Consider the following 22,437-nt stretch of genomic DNA (forward strand, 5'->3'; position numbering starts at 1 on the left):
TACTGACAAAGCTTAATGTCATGTCAGCTGACAGATAAAAAAATATTTAAAGGGCACAAATTCATTTTCACAGAGCAGACAAAAAGGGCGAATTGGGAGATGAGGGGCAATAAATCAATATCTGGCACAGGCATTAAGTGGCTTACTTAGGAGGAATTAAGTTGGGAGATCTGAAGAGACAGTAGGTTGAGCTTTAAGGAACAACTCTCACATCTTAGCACAGAACTGGGAAACCAAGAGAGTTACCTCTTTTATGATTAGGAAACCTCCGGTCTAATTGTGAAATTGCTTCTAGAGCTTCATTTCTGGAACCACACTGCTGTTTCAGAATCTGGAAACAGTTGAGGTCAGGAGGCTCTGGTGATCAGGAACCTCGGACTATCATTACTAGCTGTAGAACCATGTTAGGCCTGTTCTGGTGTGCACCAGCCGCCTGCTAGTGACTGCCCCAACTTTTCTAAATCTTTATACCCTGGAGGAACTGTGAAATAACTTTTAGGTATCTTGTCTTTTTGATAATAGCCATCCTAAAAGGTGTGAGGTGATGATATTTCATTGTGGTCTTGAATTCCATTTCTCTGATAAGTGATGTGGAGCAACTTTTTATATACCCGTTGGCTATTTTAGTATCTTCTTTGGAAGAGTATTCAGGTCTTTTGTTGATTTTTTAATTGGGTTGTTCTTTTTTTTTTTTGCTGTTGAGTTGTGAGTGTTTCTTATATATTTAAGATATTAACCCCTTGTATCTTGAGATACGCTTTATATCTAGATGTATGGCTGGCACATTATTTTCTCCGAACCTATAGGCTGTCTTTCATTTGTTATTTCCTTTGGTGTGCAGAACTTTTTAGTTTGACATAGTCCCATCTGTTTTTGTTTTTGTTGCCTATACTTTAGATCCTATGCAAAAAATTGCTAAGACCAGTGTTGAGCAACTTGTTCACTATGTTTTCTTCTAAGAGTTTTATGGTTTAGGTCTTACATTTAGGTCTTTAATTCAGTTAATATAATGTTTTCAAGGTTCATTTATGTTGTAGCATATATTGAACTTCATTGCTTTTTATGGCTGAATAGTATTCCATTGTATGTTTCTACCATGTGTTGTTCATTCATCTGTTGGTGGGCACTTGGGTGGTTTTCATCTTCTGACTGTTGTGAGTAATGCTGCAATGAACATTGGCATAAAGTATCTGTTCGAGTCCTTGTGTTTAGTTCTTTTGGGTATACCTAAGAGTGGAATTGCTGGGTCATATGGTAATTCTATGTTTAGCTTTTTGAGGAACGATCAAACCGTTTTTTTCACAGTGGTTGTATTATTTTACACACCCACCAGCAACATACCTAGGTTCCAGTTTCTCTACATCCTAACACTTGTTTTTTTCCCCATTTTATGATAATGTCCTTTGATAATACAAAATTTTTTAGTTTTGATGAAGTCCAGTTTATTTTTTATTGTTGTTCATGGCTTTGTTGTCATAACTAAGAACTCATTGCCAAATCCAAGGCATGCAGATTTACCCCCATGTGATCTTCTAAGAGTTTTAATTTATATTTAGGTTGCTGATCCCTTTTGAGTAAATTTTTGTATGTGATGTGACATAGTGGTCCAGCTTCATTCTTTGGCATGTGGATATCAAGTTGTTCCAGCACCATTTGTTGAAGAGACTATTTTTTCCAATTGAATGGACTTGACACGCATGTCAAAGATCGATTGGCCATAGATATATGAGTTTATTTCTGGACTTTCATTCCATTGGTCTGTATATCTGTCTTTATGCTACTACTAGCTGATTTTAATTAATGTTATTTATTTAGGTTGGTGTGAAAGTAATCACAGTTTTTGCCATTACTTTTTTTTTTTGGAGACGGAGTCTCGCTGTGTCGCCCAGGCTGGAGTGCAGTGGCGCAATCTCGGCTCACTGCAAGCTCCGCCTCCCAGGTTCACGCCATTCTCCTGCCTCAGCCTCTCCGAGTAGCTGCCCGCCACCACGCCCAGCTAATTTTTTGTATTTTTAGTAGAGACGGGGTTTCATCATGGTCTCGATCTCCTGACCTCGTGATCGGCCTGCCTCGGCCTCCCAAAGTGCTGGGATTACAAGCGTGAGCCACCGTGCCCGGCCTTCCATTACTTTTAATTAAAAGTACAATTAACATTAAAAGTGATGGCAATAACTGATCACTTTTTCACCTAATACACCATGAAAATTATTGACAATATCAGATAGCAAAGCTATTAAAAACCATAAGCCAAAGTAATACTAATAAAAATATAGTCCAAGTCATAATTTATGTAAGATTTTGAAATAAGCCAACTTTTTTTTTTTTCTGATTGGCATGGTGAAGCTGAAATATAGGTCCACAAGTTAACAAAATATTTGTATGTGTTTTGATTTTTTTCATCTTTTATAGGCTTTAACATATATAATAAAATTGCCTTTTAAAACTAAAAGAATGAAGTTTATCTTGTTCACATGAAACCTATTTTTGTTTAATTTGAAATCAGCATTCACAGTTTTCATTTTTATCTGACATGAGACAGTTCCTCTTTGCTGTAGGTGCTTGTTAAATAAGAAAACACTTAAGAAGTTGAAAACTTGCAGCTAAATGTTCATTACTTTCCTATGATTGGCAGGACATTACTGATTCAGGGAAATCCATAACTTTTTTAGGGGCAGATCAGTAAATCTCATCTTGAGTGTATAATCAGGAGCATAAATCTCATCTTGAGTGTATAATCAATGAGGAGGAAGAGTAAAATTCCTCCTCCTCAAAGTTAGGTTCTCAGCCTGAGCACAAGATTCAGAGAAAGGGTTCCTTCCTCAGTCTTACACTTGTTTGAGGAAGGAAAGGGAAATACTATTTACTTTTCCTTTTTAATATTTTTCTCCTATATCAGCAAGACTTGAGATTTGCAGATAAACATTTTTACTCACAAGCCCAAGAAACAATGGAAACATTTTAAGATTGCCTTTTTTTGATCACAGGATTTTTTTCCCAAGAATCTTGTTACTTGAAGCAAATATATATATATGTGTGTGTGTGTGTGTGTGTGTGTATGTGTGTGTGTGTGTATATAAATATATATTTTGAGACACGATCTTGCTTGAGTATAGTGATGCAGTCATAGCTCACTGCAACCTTGAACTCCTGGACTCAGGGATTCCTCTTGCTTCAGCCTCCCTAGCAGCTGGGATTACAGCCATATGCCACCATGCCCAGCTAATTTTTTTTATTTTTTTATTTTTTGTAGAGATGGAGGTATCACTATGTTACCCAGGCTGGTCCAGAACTCCTGGCCTCAAGTGATCCTCTTGCCTTGGTCTCCCCAAAGCACTTGGGATTACAAGTGTGAACCGCCACAACTGGCCTTAAAAATATTTTCTCTAAGGCCTGGCAGAGTTGTTCAGTTACTTCATGTGGTAACAAATGTTTGTAGATTGGGCCATTCTTCATTCTCAAAATACTTGGCAAAATCTGGTCTGCTGTGTTTGTGAAAGTACTCCTGGAATTCATCTTTCAGCTTAGATACCTGTTGAAAATTCTTCTGCTAAGCCACTGTATTTCTGTATGTAGTAGATTTATGTCCTCTTCACCCATGTTTTTACACAATTCTTTAAACATTTTTGAATGAACAGGTTTTTATAGAACAGTTAATACTTTTTTGGAGCTTCAATTAGAACTTTAAAAATTTCCTTTCCTAGGGCTTTTGACACCAGCATCTCTCTGTGAAGAAAACACTGTGTTGTGAAGTGGGATTTGCTTTTATTTTTTTGAGATGAAGTCCCGCTCCGTTGTCCAGGCTGGAGTGCAGTGGTGTAATCTCGGCTCACTTCAGCCTCCATCTCCTGGGTTCAAGTGATTCTCCTGCCTCAGTCTCCCGAGTAGCTGGGATTACAGGCATGTGCCACCATGCCCGGCTGATTTTTGTATTTTTGGTAGAGACGGGGTTTCACCATATTGGCCAGGCTGGTTTCGAACTCCTGACCTCAGGTGATCTGACCACCTCATCCTCTTGGAGTGCTAGGATTACGGGCGTGAGCCACCACACCCGGCCGAATTTTGGAGCACTTTGGATTTCAGATTTTCAGATTTGGGATGTTCAACATGTACTGTAGAACTTTTTTCAGTTTCTCTTTCTGTATCTTATATAAACATTTTACTGATCTTTTACTCTGTGTAATTTTACATTTTTTATTATAATTACAGTAGATTCTCACCACCAATTGTGTGACTTTCCCTCTTCTGGGCAATAAATTCTACTACTGTGTAACTTGCTGCCTCAGCCTTTTCACTGACTTTTTTTTTTAAAACAAAATCTTTATTCTGTTTGTTTTGAGATTCCAGTATATTTGACACTTAACTTGTCAAATGAATGTAATTTGTATTTAAGTGTCTTTTGAATTTTGCTGGAACCATTGCTGTATTTGTAAAGTTGTTTTCCACAGACAACACAAAATGGTATAGGAAAACTTAGTACAGCCCATGTATACATCGATTGATACTTATTTGCATTGTAAAGAGGGACTTGTTTCATGTGTCTCTTGATGCATTAGTGTGATGAAATGACTCACTAGATACAGTTCTTTACCAACCTTACTGGAATTTTCCTTTGGCCCTATTCTCACACTTCATCCTCAGAAATTACCACATTGGATTATCGGGCATTTGTAAAACACAGATGTTAAGACTTAAGACCATAACAAAAAACTAATTGAGAAAAATCACAAAACTAAATTTTCATGATATAACTCCATTGTAATTTTGTCCATGTTTTGCAAAGCTTGCACCAAATAGCAAAACATTGGGGGTAACTGAGTTGCAACATGTAAACATTTTTCTTTCTTTTTTTTTTTTTGAGACAGAGTCTTGTTCGGTTACTCAGGCTGGAGTGCAGTGGCGTGAACATGACTCACTGTAGCCTCAACCTTCCAGGCTCAAGCGATCCTTCTACCTCAACCTCCCATGTAGCTGGGACCATAGGTGCATGCCACCACACTGGCTATTTTTTTTTTTTTTTTGAGACGGAGTCTTGCACTCTCAGGCTGGAGTGCAAGTAGCATGATCTCGGCTCACTGCAACCTCTGCCTCCTGGGTTCAGGCGATTCTCCTGCCTCAGCCTCCCAAGTAGCTGGGATTACAGGCATGTGCCACCACGCCTGGCTAATATTTTTTTGTATTTTTGGTAGAGATGGGATTTCGCCATGTTGGCCAGGCTGGTCTCGAACTCCTGACTTCAGGTGATTCGCCCGCCTTGGCCTCCCAAAGTGCTAGGAATACAAGTGTGAGCCACTGCGCCTGACCTAATTTTTTAATTTTTTGCAGAAATGGGGTCTCCCTATATTGCGCAGGCTAGTCTCGAACTCCTGAGCTCAAGCAGTCCTCCCACCTTGGCCTCCCAAAGTGCTGGAATTACAGGTGTAAGCCACTGTGGCTGGCCTTTTCATCAGAATTAAAATTTCTCTCCAATTTTCCATTACACTTGTAGAGCTTTTTTGCTTATATCAGGCAGTTGGCGGTGCCTATGGGGAGGTTTGTGGAGGTAATTTGAGAGGGAGAGGCTGATGTTCATTAGCCCCCTACCATCCTCCCCCTATGCATAGCAACCACTAGTTATCAAGGACAACTGTATCCCAATAAACATGGTCTTACTGTGCACTACCACATGGCTAATTTCTAACACAATTGCTAATGAGGTGGTTCATTTACTGTCAATACTGCCATTGCTTGATGCACAAAAGTTAAAAAAAGTTTTTTTAAATTTTTTTTGTTAAATTTCTGATCTCTCAAAGAACTCAAGCAGTATCTTCAATATCTTGTGGACTCCAGGTTGAGAATCCCTGCCTTACACTCTGGGACCTCTTCATACATTGTTGTAGAAAAACTGAACATGTCTGTGTCTGTGCTTTCCTCTATAATCAGGCAGCTTTTGCTCATCTTCGAAATCTCTCACAAGTGACGAATTTGGTAGACTTAAGTTACATCTGGAAGTGTGGCTGCAGGGTGCAGGGGAGTCTGGGAAATGCTTTTTGGTTTTTAAACTTTCAAGTTCCTGTGGTATAGGAAGGCACGGTAGAGGGAAATTGGGATAGATACTGTGTGCCGTTATACCGTGTCTGCCATATTACTGGATTTTTAAAAATGAAGACTTTCTTGCTTGTTTGTGTAGTAAAATGTTTTTCAAAAGAAAACTTAAAAGCATTCATTAATTAAAAAATTTATTTAGCACCTGCAATGTGCTGGCATTCTTCTAGACACTTGGGAGGCATTTAGTAAGCAAAACAAAGATCCATGCCCTCATGGAGCTTTAATTCCAGTGGAAAGAGATAGATAATAGACATAACACATTGTTAAATTAGTTGTCTGTGTTATTGTGTGAATAAAAAGAATCAAGTAGTGGCCAGTGAAGTCTTAGATATTATACCATCTGAGTATTTATGCGATATGGTTTTCCCCACAACCTTGAGGAAATAATCTATTTTGGTTGCTTTTGTAGTAAACAGTGGTGATAAATGGCTAAGGGCCTGGAATAAAGTAGATTGTGGCATTAATGTATGTGTTATGATGTGGCATATATTGAGCATTTGCAAGTTTATAGAAATAAACTGATTGTTCTTTCAAAAATTGGTTTTGACACAGGTTCATATATAACTGATTATTCAGTAATGACAATTTTCAAAGTTGTCTTAGTCTGTTTGCACTACTACAACAAAATACCTTAGAGTAGGTAGCTTATAAAGAACAGATGTTTATTTTTATTTTTTTATTTTTTGAGACAAAGTCTCACTCTGTTGCCCAGGCTGGAGTGCAATGGTGTGATCTCGGCTCACTGTAACCTCTGCCTCCCAGGTTCAAGTGATTCTTCTGCCTCAGCCTCCTGAGTAGCTCGGATTACAAGTGCTCACCACCACACCCAGCTAATTTTTATATTTATAGTAGAGTTCGGGTTTCTCCATCTTGGCCAGGCTGGTTTTGAACTCCTAACCTCAGGTGATCCACCTGCCTCAGCCTCCCAAAGTGCTAGGATTACAGGCGTGAGCCACCATACCTGGCCAGATGTTTATTTCTAACAGTTCTGGTGGCTGGGAAGTTTAAGATCAAGATGCTGGCAGATTCATACCTGGTGAGGATCTGTTTCATGGTTCATAGATGGTGCCTTTTCATTGTGTGTTCACATGGTGGGAGGGAAGAGCTTATTCTCTGGAGTTTGTTTTAGAAGGACACTCAACCCAGAGGAGGCTTCCAAGATGACCAAATGGGAACAGTTCCGGTCTGCAGCTCCCAGTGAGATTGATGGAGAAGACGGGTGATTTCTGCATTTCCAACTGAGGTACCTGGTTCATCTCAGTGGGACTGGTTGGACGGTGGGTGCAGCCCACGGAGGGTGAGCCGAAGCAGCGCCTCACCTGGGAAGCGCAAGGGGTCAGGGGATTTCCCTTTCTTAGCCAAGGGACTCCATGACAGTCTGTACTTGGAGGAACGGTACACTCCTGCCCAAATACTGCGCTTTTCCCATAGTCTTCGCAACCAGCAGACCAGGAAATTCCCTCCTGTGCCTGGCTCAGCAGGTCCCACGCCCATGGAGGCTTGCTCACAGCTAGCGCAGTGGTCTGAGATAAACCTGCGATGCTGCAGCTTGCTGGGGGGAGGGGCGTCCACCATTGCTGAGGCTTGAATGGGCGGTTTCATGCTCACAGTGTAAACAAAGAGGCCAGGAAGCTCAAACTGGGCGGAGCCCACTGTAGCTCAGCAAGGCCTACTGCCTGTCTAGATTCCACCTCTGTGAGCAGTGCATACCAGAAGAAAAGGCAGCAGACAGCTTCAGCAGACCTAAGTATCCCTGTTTGACAGCTCTGAAGAGAGCAGTGGCTCTCCCAGCATGGCGTTTGAGCTCTGAGAACGGACAGACTGCCTCCTCAAGTGGGTCCCTGACCCCCATGTAGCCTAACTGGGAGACACCTCCTCGTAGGGGCCGACAGACACTTCCTACAGGCGAGTGCCCCTCTGGGATGAAGCTTCCAGAGGAAGGATCAAGCAGCAGTATTTGCTGTTCTGCAGCCTCTGCTGGTGATACCTAGGCAAACAGGGTCTGGAGTGGACCTCCAGCAAACTCCAACAGACCTGCAACTGAGGGGCCCGACTGTTAGAAGGAAAACTAACAGAAAGGAATAGCATCAACATCAACAAAAAGCACATCCACCTCAAAGCCCCACCTGTAGGTCACCAACATCAAAGACCAAAGGTAGATAAAACCACAAAGATGGGGAGAAACCAGTGCAGAAAAGTTCAAAAAACCAGAGCACCTTTTCTCCTCCAAAGGATTGCAGTTCCTCACCAGCAAAGGAACAAAACTGGATGGAGAATGAGTTTGATGAGTTGACAGAAGTAGGCTTCAGAAGGGTTGGTAATAACAAACTTCTCTGAGCTAAAGGAGCATGTTCTAACCCATCGCAAGGAAGCTAAAAATGTTGAAAAAAGGTTGGATGAATGGCTAACTATAACAAACAGTATAAAGAAGACCTTAAATTACCTCATGGAGCTGAAAACCACAGCACAAGAACTTTGTGACGCATGCACAAGCTTCAATAGCTGATTCGATCAAGTCGAAGAAAGGATATTAGTGATTGAAGATCAAATTAATGAAATAAAGCAAGAAGACGAGATTGGAGAAAAAAGAGTGAAAAGAAACGAAGAAATCCTCCAAGAAATATGTGACTATGTGAAAAGACCAAGTCTACGTTTGATCGGTGTTCCTGAAAGTGATGGGGGGAATGCATGCAAGTTAGAAAACAATCTTTAGGATATTATCCAGGAGAACTTCCCCTACCGAGCAAGGCAGGCCAACATTCAAATTCAGGAAATACAGAGAACAACACGTAGATATTCCTTGAGAAGAGCAACCCCAAGACACATAATTGTCAGATTCACCAAGGTTGAAATGCAGGAAAAAATATTAAGGGCAGCCAGAGAGAAAGGTCGGGTTACCCACAAAGGGAAGCCCATCAGACTAGCAGTGGATCTCTCGGCAGAAACCCTACAAGGCAGAAGAGAGTGGGGGCTAATATTCAACATTCTTAAAGAAAAGAATTTTCAGCCCAGAATCTCATATCTAGCCAACTAAGCTTCATAAGTGAAGGAGAAATAAAATCCTTTACAGACAAGCAAATGCTGAGAGATTTTGTCACCACCAGCCCTGCCTTACAAGAGCTCCTGAAGGAAGCACTAAACATGGAAAGGAACAACAGGTACTAGCCACTGCAAAAACATGCCAAATGGTAAAGACCATCGACGCTATGAGGAAACTGCATCAATTAACAGGCAAAATAACCAGCTAACATCATAATGACAGGATCATATTCACACATAACAATATTAACCTTAAATGTAAATGGGCTAAATGCCCCAATTAAAAGACACAGACTGGCAAATTGGATAAAGAGTCAAGACCCATTAGTGTGCTGTATTCAGGAGACCCATCTCACATGCAAAGACACAAATAGACTAAAAATAAAGGGATGGAGGAAGATCTACCAAGCAAATGGAAAGCAAAAAAAAGCAGGGGTTGCAATCCTAGTCTCTGATAAAACAGACTTTAAACCAACAAAGATCACAAGAGACCAAGAAGGCCATTACATGATGGCAAAGGGATCAATTCAACAAGAAGAGCTAACTGTCCTAAATATATGTGCACCCAATACAGGAGCACCCAGATTCATAAAGCAAGTCCTTAGAGACCAACAAAGAGACTTAGACTCCCACACAATAATAATGGGAGACTTTAACATCCCACTGTAAATATTAGATCAATGAGACAGAAGGTTAACAAGGATATCCAGGACTTGAACTCAGCTCTGGACCAAGTGGACCTAACAGACATCTACAGAACTCTCCATCCCAAATCAACAGAATATACATTCTTTTCAGCACCTCATTGCACTTATTTTAAAATTGACTACATAATTGGAAGTAAAACACTCCTCAGCAAATGCAAAAGAACAGAAATCACAGCAAACTATCTCTCAGACCACAGTGCAATCAAATTAGACCTCAGGATTAAGAAACTCACTCAAAACTGCACAACTACATGGAAACTGAACAACCTGCTCCTGAATGACTACTGGGTACATAACAGAATGAAGGCAGAGAGATAAAGACGTTCTTTGAAACCAATGAGAACAAAGACAGAATGTACCAGAATCTCTGGGACACATTCAAAGCAGTGTGTAGAGGGAAATTTATAACACTAAATGCCCACAAGAGAAAGCAGGAAAGATCTAAAATCGACACCCTAGCATCACAATTAAAAGGACTAGAGAAGCAAGAGCAAACAAATTGAAAAGCTAGCAGAAGGCAAGAAATAACTAAGATCAGAGCAGAACTGAAGGAGAGAGAGACACAAAAAATCCCTTAAAAAAATCAATGAATCCAGGGGCTGGTTTTTTTGAAAAAAATCAACAAAACAGACCGTTAGCAAGACTAATAAGGAAGAAATGAAAGAAGAATCAAATAGACGCAATAAAATATAATAAAGGGAATATCACCACCGATACCACAGAAATACAAACTACCATCAGAGAATACTATAAATACTTCTATGCAAATAAACTAGAAAATCTAGAAGAAATGGATAAATTCCTGGTCACATACACCCTCCCAAGACTAAACCAGGAAGAAGTTGAATCTCTGAATAGACCAATAACAGGTTCTGAAATTGAGGCAATAATTAATGGCCTACCAACCAAAAAAAGTCCAGGACCAGACAGATTCACAGCCGAATTCTACCAGAGGTACAAAGAGGAGCTGGTACCATTCCTTCTGAAACTGTTCCAATCAACAGAAAAAGAGGGAATCCTCCCTAACTCATTTTATGAGGCCAGCATCATCCTGATACTAAAGGCTGGCAGAGACACAACAATGAAAGAGAATGTTAGACCAATATCCCTAATGAACATTGATGCAAAAATCCTCAATAAAATACTGGCAAACCAAATCTAGCAGCATATCAAAAAGCTTATCCACCATGATCAAGTTGGCCTCATCCCTGGGATGCAAGGCTGGTTCAACATACACAAATCAATAAATGTAATCCATCACATAAACAGAACCAATGACAAAAACCACATGATTATCTCAATAGATGCAGGAAGGGCCTTTGACAAAATTCAACAGCCTTTCATGCTACAAACTGTCAATAAACTAGGTATTGATGGAACGTATCTCAAAATAATAAGAGCCATTTATGACAGACCCACAGCCGCCGGGTGCGGTGGCTCAAGCCTGTAATCCCAGCACTTTGGGAGGCTGAGGCGGGCGGATCACGAGGTCAGGAGATCGAGACCATCCTGGCTAACACAGTGAAACCCCGTCTCTACTAAAAATACAAAAAATTAGCCGGGTGTGTTGGCGGGTGCCTGTAGTCCCAGCTACTCGGGAGGCTGAGGCAGGAGAATGGCGTGAACCCGGGAGGCGGAGCTTGCAGTGAGCCGAGATCGCGCCACTGCACTCCAGCCTGGGGCACAGAGCAAGACTCCGTCTCAAAAAAAAAAAAAAAACAAAAAAAAAAAAAAAATGACAGACCCACAGCCAATATCATACTGAATGGGCAAAAACTGGAAGCATTCCCTTTGAAGACTGGCGCAAGACAAGGATGCCCTCTCTCACCACTCCTATTCAACATAGTGTTGGAAATTCTGGCCAGGGCAATCAGGCAAGAGAAAGAAATAAAGCGTATTCAATTAGGAAAAGAGGAAGTCAGATTGTCCCTGTTTGCAGATGACATGATTGTATATTTAGAAAACCCCATTGTCTGAGCCCCAAATCTCCTTAAGCTGATAAATAACTTCAGCAAAGTCTCAGGATACAAAATCAGTGTGCAAAAATCACAAGCATTCCTATACACCAATTACAGACAAACAGCCAAATCATGAGTGACCTCCCATTCACAATTGCTTCAAAGAGAATAAAATACCTAGGAATCCAACTTACAAGGATTGTGAGGGACCCCTTCAAGGAGAACTGCAAACCACTGCTCAACGACATAAGAGGACAAAAACAAATGTAAGAACATTCCATGCTCATGGATAGGAAGAATCAATATTGTGAAAATGGCCATACTGCCCAAGGTAATTTTTAGATTCAATGCCATCCCCATCAAGCTACCAATGACTTTCTTCACAGAATTGGAAAAAACTACTCTAAAGTTCATATGGAACCAAAAAACAGCCCACATTGCCAAGACAATCCTAAGCCAAAAGAACAAAGCTGGAGGCATCACACTACCTGACTTCAAACTATACTACAAGGCTACAGTAACTAAAACAGCATGGTACTGGTGCCAAAACAGGGATATAGACCAATGGAACAGAACAGAGGCCTCAGAAATAACACCATACATCTGCAACCATCTGATCTTTGACAAACCTGACAAAAACAAGCAATGGGGAAAGGATTCCCTATTTAATAAACGGTGCTGGGAAAACTGGCTAGCCATATGTAGAAAGCTGAAACTGGATCCCTTCCTTACCCCTTATACAAAAATTAACTCACGATGGTTTAAAGACTTAAATGTAAGACCTAAAACCATAAAAACCTAGAAGAAAACCTAGTCAATACCATTGAGGACATAGGCATGGGCAAACACTTCATGACTAAAATGCCAAAAGCAATGGCAACAAAAGCTAAAATAGACAAATGGGTTCTAATTAAACTAAAGAGCTTCTGCACAGCAAAAGAAACTCATCAGAGTAAACAGGCAGCCAACAGAATGGGAGAAAATTTTTGCAATCTACCTATCTGACAAAGGGCTAATATTCAGAAGCTACAAAGAACTTAAACATATTTACAAGAAAAAACCAAACAGCCCATCAAAAAGTGGGCGAAGGATATGAACAGACACTTCTCAAAAGAAGACATTTATCCAGTCAACAGACACATGAAAAAATGCTCGTTATCATTGGTCATCAGAGAAATGCAAATCAAAACCACAATCAGATACCATCTCATACCAGTTAGAATGGCGATCATTAAAAAGTCAGGAAACAACAGGTGCTGGAGAGGATGTGGAGAAATAGGAACACTTACACTGTTGGTGGGAGTGTAAATTAGTTCAACCATTGTGGAAGACAGTGTGGCAATTCCTCAAGGATCTAGAACTAGAACCCAGCGATCTCATTACTGGGTATATACTCAAAGAGTATAAATCATGCTGCTATAAAGACACATGCATACGTATGTTTATTATGGCACTATTCACAATAGCAAAGACTTGGAACCAACCCAAATGTCCATCAGTGATAGACTGGATTAAGAAAATGTGGCACATGTACACCATGGAATCCTATGCAGCCATAAAAAAGGATGAGTTCATGTCCTTTGCAGGGACATGGATGAAGCTGGAAACCATCATTCTCAGCAAACTATCACAAGGACGGAAAACCAAACACTGCATGTTCTCATTCATAAGTGGGAGTTGAACGATGAGCACACGGACACAGGGCGGGGAACGTCACACTCTACGGCCTGTCGGGGGTTGGGGGGCTGTGGGAGGGATAGCATTAGGAGAAATACCTAACATAAATGACGAGTTGATGGGTGTGGCAAACCAACATGACAATGTATACCTATGGAACAAACCTGCACGTTGTGCACATGCACCCTGGAACTTAAAATATATTACAAAAAAAAAAAAAAGGTTACTCATCCCATTCATGAAGCCTCCACCCTTATGACCTAATTATCTCCCGAAGGCCCCAACTTCTCATATTGTCACTTGGGGGTTAGCTTTTCAACATAAGGATTTTGGGAGGCACACGAACATTCAGACCATAGCAAAAATGTTCAGTTATTTTTATTTTATTTATTTTTTGAGATAGCGTCTTGCTCTGTCACCCAGGCTGAAGCGCAGTGGTGTGAACACAGCTCACTGCAGCATTAACCTCCCGTGCTCAAGTGGTTGTCACACCTCAGTTTCCTGAGTAGCTGGGACTATGGGTGTATGCCACCATGCCTGGTTGATTTTTTTATTTTTGTAGAGAAGGGCTCTTGTTATGTTGCCCAGGCTGGTCTTGAACTCCTGGGCTCAAGCAGTTGTCCCACCTGGGCCTCCCAAAGTGTTGGGATTGCAGGCGTGAGTCACTGCACTCAGCCTTTTCAGTTATTTTTGAATCATCATGTTTTAGAAGGCAGTAAGTGCTCTGGAAGAAGACAAAGTAGATTCTGGCAAGGGCAATGGGTATGCTAGGGTCTGGAGGTAGTTTGCAATATTAAATAGGATGGTTGGGATGGGTTGTATTGAAAAGGTGATACTTGAGCAATGGAAGTGATGGAGTTCGTTATTGAGATATCTGGCAGAAGTGCATTCCAGGCAAAAGAAACAGCTTATGCAAAGGCACTAAAGTGAGAGCCTGGCATGTTGGAGGAAAGCAAGGAGGCTCAGCCAGTGCATCCAGAGCAGAGTCAGTGAGAAGAGTTGTAGGTAGGATATGAAGACAGGGAGGTAAGGACTTGGGGTATTCCCCTAGGGTCTTTTATGTCATTGAAATTGGCAGCCACTCAGGGCTTTGAGCAGAGTAGTGACAAAAATCTACCTAAGGTGTTTTTTCCTTCTTCTATCCGCCAGTGTATTAAAAGGATGACTAAGCATGTTGTGTTGAGAATAGACTGTAGGGGGCGTCAGAGGTAGAAGGGAGACTAGTGACATTGTTTACTTGACCATGGTAGATGTGGTAAAGTGATCAGATTCTGGATATATTTTGAAAGTAGAATTATCAAGACTTCCTGACGTATTGGATGTGGGACAGGAGACAAGGATGAAGCTAAGGTTTTGGATTGAGCAACTGGAGACATAGAATTGTCTTTAACTTAGATGGGAAAGCCAGGGTAGAGCACACTTGGAAGGGAAGATCAGATCCGTTTTGCATATGTTGAGTTGGTTATATTAGTAGAGATTCAAGTGGAAATGTTGAATTACAAGACTAGATGAGATCACCAAGGAAGAGACTGTAGTTAGAAGAGGACAAGAAAGAACTAAGCCCTGGTCATTCCGTTAAAGGAAACTTAGAAGTGGTCAGTGAGGTTGGGAGAAAACAAAGTATATAGCCAAATGAAGAAAGCATTTCCAAGAAGAGGATGTGGTCAGCTGTATCAAATGCTGCTGATAGGACAAATAAGATGAGGACTGAGAATTGACAATTGGATTTAGTAACATGGAGATCATTGCTTGTTGATAAGAATGGTGTTGATGGGCTAGGGTGGGGAAAGTCTCATTGGAATATGTTTAAGAGGATTGGAAGAGAGGACTTGTTGACAGTGTGCATAAACAAGTCTTTGCTTTCAGAAGGAGAGAAATGGGACAGTAGCTGGATTGGGAGGATGGGAGCAAGAAAGTTTTTTTCCTAAGACACAGAAATATCATGATTTTATGGTGATGAAAATGATTCAGTAAAGAGGAAAGAGGAGATTATACCTAAATTTCGAGCTCAGTTTTTATCACTTTTTTTCATACATTCTCAGTTCCTCTGCCCTCTTGCTTTATCACACTTGCTTGGCAAAGCCACAAACTTGGTGATATGCAACACTTCTGCTTCTAGGTGCCTGCACTTTCTATTACACCATATTGTAATCAACACAAGCTTTCGCAAGATTTTTCATTTATTCTGAAGTGTTCTGGCTTCAGGCTTCAGTCATAAAAAGTGAACTGTAAGGGATACACTGGCCTACCTTAGGATAACAAGGTTGAGAACTGACCTTTTTCCTTGGGGACTCTTAAGCCTAGAAAGCAGAATTCTTTGAGGTTGTCTGTTTCTTTAGTGAAGATTATTTGCCAGGGGTTAGGTGCTTGATACTGCTGAGCATGTTCCACAGTGGTAGGGCATGGAGATATGGAGGGGGTGAGAAGTTACTATTTGCAGTTCCAAAGTTTTAGTTAGCCCTGTTTCGTAGTCTTCCTCTGTCGTCCTTGTTTCTGAGTGCTAGGTTGCTAGGTTCCTATTTTCCTGGGTTCTCCTTAGTATAATACCTGTTCCTTCTTCCCTCTTAGTTTTCCTTTTTGTCACTGTGGGTTTAAACATAACCAACCTTCCTTCCTTCCTCCCTCCATTCTTGAGAATTCTTGTTGCTTTCTTTCTTTTTTTTTTTTTTTTTGAGATAGAGTCTCGCTTTGTCACCCAGGCTGGAGTGCAGTGGTGTGATCTCAGCTCACAGCAACCTTCGCCTCCCAGTTCAAGTGATTCTCCTGCCTCAGCCTCCTGAGTAGCTGGGATTACAGGCTTGCACCACCAGGCCAGGCTAATTTTTGTATTTTTGATAGAGATGGAGTTTCACCATGTTTACTGGGCTGGTCCTGAACTCCCAACCTCAGGTGATCTGCCCGCCTTGGCCTCCCAAAGTGCTGGGATTACAGGTGTGAGCTACTGCGCCTGGCCATTTATTTTTGATAAACTGCTATAATAAGCTCCTGTTAGAAGTTTTTAGACATTACACCACTCTTGATATTCTGATCATATATACACACATATATATGCATTTTTTCAAGAGATGTTTAACAGATACATACCATATATTGAATGTTTGCCATCAAATATTCTTAAATGTTACCTTGCAGCATATCACTTTCAAGTTAAAATGCCAGAAACAATGACAATATCTATAATTATTTTAAGGAATGCTATACAATGACACATTAAGGTGTAGATTCTTTTGACTTGTAATTCTTAGAATGATAATAGCAAAAATGATGCAAAAAATCTTCAGTGTGAGATTATGATGAAGCTACATTTTACAATTGTCTTTTTCAACCATAATGAAAATGGTTTCGGTGTCTAGCTGCAGACAGATTTACTCATTCTAGAGCTGCAGGCAGATTTACTCCTAGCTCGTTAAACACAGGATACATGACTGCATAGAAGGGCATATAAAACATGGAAATGGCCTCAGCTTCATTCTTCATCTCTTCCATTGTCATCTTCATTCAAACACCAATTACAGTAGAAAAAGCAGTGCTAAAAGGCACTTCATTCACTGCAGTATTCTCCTTTTTTGCGTGATAAAAGAATAAGGCACAAAACACACACTGGCAACTGAGGCACTGACTTCACTTCCCACCGATGGACCCTCTTCAGCTCCTGGATCTGTTCACTTTGGTAACGCCAGAAGGACTGGAGAGGAACCAACTTTATTTCTTTACTTTTACTGTAATCTAGTCCCAAGAGGAAGAGGAGAGAAATGCCTGTGGTTTATTTTACTGTGAACTGCAAGTTCAAATCATTTCTTATCTGTTGAAATACAGTTGGTTATGATATTAGTGCTCACCATTATTCTTTTCAACTCTATCAACTCTAATAAAATCCACAGGGAACTTTTCATGAGATGTGCTGTTAGTGTATTAATAGTTTCTTCTGTTTGTGGCAGCAACAGTACTTTTGAAATCAGGTAAGATTTTTTTCTCCCTGTGGATATATAGTGATTTTTACTTAATTTAGAAATAGAAAAAAGTTACTTTGATTTTGTACTTGTGTCTTAAAAAAGAGTAAAAAAAAATACAATTTAAAATTTCACATTGACTTTAAAAACAATTCATGTAATTTTTGTACACAATTCTAAATATTTGTTTAGTTAAGGAAAATGAAAAAAATTATATGTCTTGTTGAAAAGTTTTGTTATTGAAGAAAAACATCCAGAATATCTTCTACTTCATCAGAGGATCTTCCAAAAGTATTAAGTTAAACAATTTGAAGTTTGCCCTTTTTGTGTGTTTGTTGTCCTTTTAAATATGACATTAATAAATATTTCATAAGTATGTGATTAACTTTTTTTTTTTTTTTGAGATGGAGTTTCGCTCTTGTTTCACTCTTGTCGCCCATGCTGGAGTACAATGGCACGATCTTGGCTCACTGCAACCTCCACCTCCTGGGTTCAAGTGATTCTCCTGCCTCAGCCTCCTGAGTAGCTGGGATTACAGGCACCCGCCACCACACCCAGCTAATTTTTGTACTTTTAGTAGAGATGGGGTTTCACCATGTTGGCCAGGCTGGTCTCAAACTCTTGTCCTCAGGTGATCCACCCGCCTCGGCCCCCCAAAGTGCTGGGATAACAGGTGGGAGCCACCACGCCCAGCCGTGATTAACTTTTTGAATTCACAGTAGTTATTCTACTGTTTAGTGATGCCAAAAAATTCTGCTTCAGTAAGCACTGGTATTTAAAAGATATTTAGAGTATTTTAGGGTTAATAGTTGCAAAATAAACTTGAAGATTTATAAAAATTATGTGAATTGAGATTTAAGGTTGTTTTAACATGTATAATGTCTAAAAATGAAAACTATTGTTTAAGGGAAGATGTGCATAGAAGCTTTTACTAATTTGAAAATGTTCTTATATGGAAATAACACATATTGACTAGTATTTGACTACTGTGTGAATGGTGTACAGTAAGTGCACTAATCACAGGATGCTGTGATTGATTTATGTATTTTAAGGAGGAGTATTAGAACAGGAAGGATAATTTGAACTGTCTCAAAAGATCTTAGCATTAGGTTGCAAATGACATTATGTTAGGTTTCTGTGTTTTTGTAGCTCTGGATTTTGATAACAGTTTCCTGGCTGATTATAGATATTTTAATAGTCATACATTGCATTCCGAAGTAACCCAGCAGAAGCACATAGAACTCAAATGTTCTGTCTTTGTTTCCGGTGTTATCTTGTGTAGCCCATAATGAAAACTTACCATTGTATGGCTTCTGTGATATCTAATATATAGAAAAAAGAGTTATAAGTTTTTAATATCATTAACACTTTTCTTTTAGATTATCTGCAATTATGAAATGAAGTAACTCAAGATGAGCAAGTTAAAAGTGATACCAGATAAAAGGTACTGTAATTCTAAATATCAGTATGCATAAGTTACAGAAATAATGTATGACAGAATTATTTGAAACTCAATACTTGACAAAGTATTATTTGTGTTTAAGTATATTATGTTATATTTATGTAATTAAAAATGTTTATTAACGTTTAACTTTTCAGTTAAAATTGGAGTCAGCAAACTATGACCACCTCCTGTTTTTGTATGGCCTGTGAGCTCAGAATGGTTTTTACATTTTTTTTTTTGAGACAGAGTTTCACTCTTGTTGCCCAGGCTAGAGTGCAGTGGCAGGATCTCGGCTCACTACAACCTCTGCCTCCGGGTTCAAGTGATTCTCCTGCCTCAGCCTCCGGAGTAGCTGGGATTATAGGCACCCACCACCACACCCGGCTGATTTTTTGTACTTTTAGTAGAGGTGGGGTTTCACTATGTTGTCCAGGCTGGTCTCGAACTCCTGACCTCAGGTGATCCACCCACCTCGTCCGCCCAAAGTGCTGGGATTACAGGCGTGAACCACTATGCCCGGCCAGTTTTTACGTTTTTAAATGGTTAAAAAAAAATAGTATTTTGTGATACATGAACATTATGTATAATTTGCATTTCAGCATCTATAAATAAAGTGTTTTTTTTGGAACACAGCCATGGTAATTCATTTACATATTGTCTGTGGCTACTTTTCTATTAAAATGGTGAATTCGAGTAGTTATGACAGGGACTGCATAGCCCACAGTGCCTAAAATACATACTATTTGGCCCTTTACAGAAAAAGTTTAGGCCGGGCGCAGTGGCTCACGCCTGTAATCTCAGCACTTTGGGAGGTCGAGGCGGGTGGGTCATCTGAGGTCAGGAGTTCGAGACCAGCCTGGCCAACATGGCAAAACCCTGTCTTTATAAAAAATACAAAAATTAGCTGGGTGTGGTGGTGGGCGCCTGTAATCCCAGCTACTCAGGAGGCTGAGGCTGGAGAATCGTTTGAACCCGAGAGTCAGAGGTTACAGTGAGCCTAGATCTCGCCACTGCACTCCAGCCTGAGCAACACAGTGAGACTCTGTCTCAAAAAAAAAAAAAAAAAAAAGGAAAAAAAAAGAAAAAAGAAAAAGTTTAACTGATTGCTGAGTTAAAGCACACTGTATCATCTCTGTTAAAAGTTCTTAAATATCAAGAAATTGTCTTAATGTTGGTTTTATTTCTTTCAGTTGAAAGACAATTCTGATTGTATATTGAAATTGTCTTGGCTATACAGCCATGAGCAAATTGTGTAACTTTGTGAAGCCTCAGTTTTCTCATCTGAACAATTATTTTAATGATAATGCTGTTATTATAAGGCTGTGAAGATTAGATGGTATTTGGCTTGGTAATTGACAGTGTATTAATACTGGTAATGAAAGTTTCTGCTTTGTAGCAATGTTCTTATGTTTACATGTATATAACTTGACATTCATAGGTATGCTTTAAGTATGTTTTATAATGAATAGTATACACACTGTTTTATAATGAATAGTATACACACAATTTATTCCTTAAATTGCTAGGTTTTGCAGTTATTAACTATGTAATACATCATACCAAATTTCGTTTTAGTCACATACTTGTGTGATTTCTGTAGGAAAGGAATTAGGCATTATTTGTATTTTAAAAAGGATCTTTTTAAAAAATGCCTTACTTTTTGCATCAGGTCAAACAAATAATGCTATCTCTACTGATTAGCTAAACTATCTAAAATTACTAGACCATTGTTCATAAAAATGTGAAATTACTTTTAGTTTGAAAGCCTCTGGCTCCTAATGTCATTTTTAATTTTTTTCTCCTGAAGTATATTTTATTGGATATATATATTTTTTTGTAGGGTAACTAATTTGGAATCACTGCAAATAGTTTTCATCTAAAATAAATTATAATTTCTAGTAAAACTTGTCATACTGCTCTGTGAAGAAAGCTGAATGCAATAAGGCAAATTGAGATAGATAGAAAAGGGTCAAAGCTCCTTTCCTATAGTATGGCATATTGAGACTGTGTCAGAGAACTTACAAGAATGTCTTCTAAGGGTCTGAAAAGTGGGGAGAAATAATACTTCCAAGTTTTGTTTTGAATTTTTTTCTTTCTTCAAATTTGATGAGAGCTCACCAATTTTCACAGAAAATCTTTTGTATATTTTCATGTCTCTAGAAGCTTCTGTAGATGCTGGCTTTGATTTCTTTCTTTTTTTCTTTGCCTCTTTTTGATTTATTTCTCAATTATGAAATACTTTTAGCTAGCTTGGTACTAAATCTGTGAGAGTAGAAAAGAAACATGAGTATAACACTTAATACAGTGTATTGAAGAAAATGAGTGTAGAATGTGTTCTAAAAATAGAGCCCTATTCTCTTTTTACACAAAGCCTGTAAACTGATAAAGAATATCTGAACAAATGCAGTATGGTGACTTAACCAGTGTATAGTGAAGTGTTAAATTTTGAGGTGTATAGAATTAGAAAATAAGGTACTCATAAACAGGTGTTTATTGTGTGATAGGGACTTGAAGAGGCAAGGGCGGCTTGAGGGTTGGTAGAATATTCAGAATTGCTGAACTTAAACAAAGATTCTAATTAGATAGATTAGATTGGCAGATTTAAAGACCATGGCAATAGGTGGCAATTTAAATCAAAGCAGCACATCTAGTAAAATATAAGGAGCAGAAATTTTCTCTACACTTCACTCTCTACCATTATGTCATGCCCTAAATCTTATCATTAAAAAAACTCTAATTTCAAAATACTAATTTATTCTTTTCATTCTCCAACTATAATCTGTTATCTTTCTAGCTCACTTGCTCAAATATCTGTTCTCTAAGAGTTCTACCTCACCCAGAGCTCTAATCTGTTAACTTTTGTTTTCTCTCATTCATCTCTTCCTCCTCCTCTTTTATTAGTATAGAATCTGTTGTCCATTATTACACGTTCTTGCCGATATCTGAGATGTCTTTACCTCACTTTAAATTTTTCCATCACATCCAAGAGACAAAGTCCTTACCCTGGATAACTTTTATTGAGCAGCTGAATGACATTGAAGGGTGAACTCATTTAGTAGGTATCACTAAAAAAATGGTGACAGTGGATATCCTTATCTTGTTTTCTGATCATAGGAGAAAAGCATTTTACCTTTAAACATTTTGTTAACTGTGCGTTTCTGTAAATGCTTTTTATCAGGTTGAAAAAATTCTCTTATATTCTAGTATGCTGAGAATTTTTTATCCAGTATGAATGTTTGATTTTGTGAAATACTTTTTCTGTCTGTTGAGATGGTTGCAAAGTTTTTCTCTTTTAGTTTATTAATGGGTGGATTATATTGAATGATGTTCAAATATTAAACCAACTTTGCATTCCTGTGATTGATCTTACTTGGTCATGATATATTGTTATTATTCTTTTCATATATTGTTGGATTTGATTTGCTAAAGGGTTGTTTAGAACTTCTGCATCTATGTTCATGAAGCATATTGTAATGTTTTTATCTGGTTTTGGTATTAGGTACTAGCCACGTAGAATTTTGGAATCAGGAAGTATTTCCTCCTTTTCAGTTTTTTTGGAAGAGTTTGTATATAATTGG

The 22,437-nt window shown here is 39.2% G+C and overlaps 1 protein-coding gene across 6 annotated transcripts in view; it reads left to right on the top strand.

Moving 5' to 3' along the window:
* AGTPBP1 (ATP/GTP binding protein 1) overlaps positions 1–22,437 on the top strand; it is a 197,102-nt gene that overhangs the window by 11,945 nt on the left and 162,720 nt on the right. For 4 of the 6 annotated variants that reach the window (XM_030809308.1, XM_030809316.1, XM_030809325.1 and 1 more), the window contains exon 2: positions 18,795–18,859. The exons of the other annotated variants lie outside the window; for them this stretch is intronic. In XM_030809308.1, the coding sequence (XP_030665168.1) occupies positions 18,828–18,859 (32 nt within the window). In that variant the 5' untranslated portion in view covers positions 18,795–18,827. The remainder of the gene's footprint in view (positions 1–18,794; positions 18,860–22,437) is intronic. 6 annotated transcript variants of the gene reach the window in all.

Source organism: Nomascus leucogenys, chromosome 1a (assembly GCF_006542625.1).
Source record: "Nomascus leucogenys isolate Asia chromosome 1a, Asia_NLE_v1, whole genome shotgun sequence".
Lineage (NCBI taxonomy): Eukaryota > Metazoa > Chordata > Mammalia > Primates > Hylobatidae > Nomascus > Nomascus leucogenys.